Below are 3093 nucleotides of genomic sequence, written 5' to 3' on the forward strand. Positions count from 1 at the left end.
ATTTTCATTAATACCATTAAACTTTTAAAAAAAATGTTTTAGAACTAATTTTTTATATTTAAATTTGTGACTTTTTTTTTACAAAATTATTGGTAAATATATAAATATATATATATATATATATATATATATATTGTTAAAATTACTGGGTGGATTATAAAAAATTGGATGGAGAGTGGAGATTGCAATTTAAGTAAAAAGGTTAAATTTGATAAATCGAAAAATGAATTTCCAATTAAAAAAAAAAAAAACGGAAGTAGACAAAAATGGTGATCTAAAAGAAAAGTTGGAAGGGTAAAATAGTAATTAACCTTTCAACGGTAAACGGCAAATGAATGAACTAAGAAGAAAAATTAAGGAAACCAAACCACGCGTAGACTGCAACAGAGAAATGGAAGAACCCCAAACACTGTTGCCTTGATCCTTCCGAATTCCTCTATCCTTCTTCCATTCCCCCAAAATCATCATCTTCATCCACAATTCTTCGACATTTTTGGTATGTAAACTTCCACACTTCGGTGAAGAAGCACAAAAATGGCGTTGAATATGAAAACTCTCACCCAAGCCTTGGCCAAGACCGCCGCGGTGATCGAGAAAACCGTTCAGACCACCGTCCAAGAGGTCACCGGACCCAAGCCCCTTCAGGATTACGATCTTATCGATCAGATCGGCTCCGCCGGTCCTGGCATGGCTTGGAAATTGTATTCTGCGAAGGCTCGTGATTCTTCGCGGTCTCAACAATATCCCGCTGTTTGCGTATGGGTTTTGGATAAGAGGGTTCTATCGGAGGCTAGGGCTCGCGCGGGGTTGTCAAAGTCTGCTGAGGATTCGTTTTTGGATCTGATTCGATCCGATGCGGGGCGGTTGGTGAAGCTGAGGCATCCGGGAGTGGTTCATGTGGTGCAGGCGTTGGATGAGAATAAGAATGCCATGGCTATGGTTACCGAGCCGCTGTTTGCTTCGGTGGCAAATGTTGTTGGGAATCTGGAGAATGTTGCTAAGGTTCCTAATGAGCTCAAAGATTTGGTATGTAGAGCCCCATTTCCCTCAATTTTCTTTATTTTTTCTTTTTCCAAGGTGTTTTCCAATCTGGGTTAGTATAGTAAATGCGAAGCCAGATTGAGTTTGAGGAGCCTCTTATGTTATTCAATTGAATTATCGGTCTCAAAGTTGTGATATTGGGTAATCTAGTTGATGCCAAAATATTATAGTCATTTGCTGCAATTTGTGTGGATACAATAATCACTCGACGTAATATTTATTGTCAACTTCTTCATAAGTTTCCAATTTCGTTACACTTGCTTTGAAGAAGATGGGTAATGATTACAAGCTTGAGTTGTATTGTCATTTAACTTGTGTACATTTTTTATGGGAGAAAAGCTTTCCATTGATAAGTTAAAGACATGAAAAATTCATGTTAGAGTTGTTATGTTTTCTGTAAATATATTAGTGGCCTTGTTATTTAATGTTTTTTTTTTTTTAAATTTTTTAACTTTCTCCTACTTTGATTTCTTGTACCTATGCATATATCTCTTTTGTAAGTGAAATAGAGGGTTCTGATTTTCTCAAACCTTTTGCAGTTATGTGGTATTAGAGCTTTAGGTCAATTAAGGTTTTATTTTTCTTTTGACCTATGGTTTTGTCAACCAATTGGTTCCTTTTTGTTGCTGTTTTGTCTCATTGACCACATCATTCGAAAGCCTAGTCGTTGATCATTGTTTCCCCAAAATTCAGTCTAGATCTGTGCAGTGTGTGAGGCTCACTCATTGGTGTCACCACCACACACTGACACGTGAGGGCGCGTGTGCTGCTGGTTGTGATTTGTCTTCCGTGGGTTTGCTCACCATATTATCCTCAATCTATTGGTGTGTTGGTTTTGGTCATACCGTGTTCGGTTTTTTGGTATTTGGTGGCATCCTTGTTTGGGAATATTATGGTTTCCTGAGATACAATTTATCGTTTCTGTTAAGCTAGAAATTGGTCTATTTGGGGTTATAGTTGAAAAAAAGTAGTAGTAATGTTTTCGAGATCATTTTGATGACATCCAAGATTACAAAACATGAGCTAAATGTGGTACCCTGCAAAAGGGCCTTGGAAGTACATAAAGGAACATCAAAACCTCATCACCAACCGAATTCGCCGTAGGGTGGGTGATGGAGGAAGCACATCATTTTGGACCGACCTATGGATTGAAAATATCACGCTAGCCCTATGGTATCCACTTTTGTACAGGCTCTCTCATTGCAAAAAAACCACGATAAAAAATATATGGAATGTTGTCAACAAATTTTGGGACTTAAAACTTGGTAGGAATTTAAAGGATAATGAAGCAACGGAATGGGTTGAATTAAGCCTTGACCTTGCCTTAGTGGTATTGTCAAACGAAGTAGACTCATTGACTTGGCTCCCTAGTGCTGACGGGGTCTTCTCTACAAAATCCTTGATGATGGTCATGAGGAAAAAAGTAGAAGCAATAAATCCGGTAAAGACAGTATGGAAATGACATACACCCTAAAAAGGTGAAGTTCTTCCTTTGGGAAATAGCACATGAGCCATTAGCACAAGCGAAAATCTTCAAAAAAGAATGTCTTGCATTACTCTTTTTTCAAATTGGTGTCCATTATGCAAGAAAGAAAAGAAATCACAAAGCCACTTATTTATGCAATGCACATATGCTCAGAACTTTTGGACAATAATTCTCAATATATTCGGATGACATCTCACACTTCCTTAGGAGGTAAAGGATCTATTGGACATGACCTTAACATTACCACCCATTCAAGAATGTAAAAGGCCTACTCGGAAAAGCCTCATCATGACTTTCTTTTGGAATTTGTGAAAAGAAAGAAATAAAAAGATATTCACGAAAAAACACAGACTTATACAAAACTCTTCAACAATGTGGTTTACCAAGCTATATCTTGATGTAAGCTGTCTAATATTTTTTACTTCCTATAGTTATACCTCCCTCATTATAAATTGGGAAGGTCTTTTGTAATCATCATGGATCTTACATTTTTTTTTTTTGTAAATTTCAATCATCCGTGATATTGTCTCTTATAAAAAAAAAAAAAAAAAAAAAAAAAGTTTCCT

The 3093-nt window shown here is 36.7% G+C and overlaps 1 protein-coding gene across 5 annotated transcripts in view; it reads left to right on the forward strand.

The window, feature by feature from the left end:
* Nucleotides 1-374: 374 nt before the first annotated feature.
* LOC111438867 (SCY1-like protein 2) overlaps nt 375-3093 on the forward strand; it is a 19228-nt gene continuing 16509 nt past the window's right edge. For 2 of the 5 annotated variants that reach the window (XM_023076681.1, XM_023076682.1), the window contains exon 1: nt 375-1026. In XM_023076681.1, coding sequence (XP_022932449.1) covers nt 535-1026 — 492 coding nt within the window. In that variant the 5' untranslated portion in view covers nt 375-534. The remainder of the gene's footprint in view (nt 1027-3093) is intronic. The other 3 variants (XM_023076683.1, XM_023076687.1, XM_023076684.1) reach the window with 3 other exon arrangements.

The sequence above is a fragment of the Cucurbita moschata genome, unplaced genomic scaffold (assembly GCF_002738365.1).
Source record: "Cucurbita moschata cultivar Rifu unplaced genomic scaffold, Cmos_1.0 Cmo_Scf00083, whole genome shotgun sequence".
NCBI lineage: Eukaryota > Viridiplantae > Streptophyta > Magnoliopsida > Cucurbitales > Cucurbitaceae > Cucurbita > Cucurbita moschata.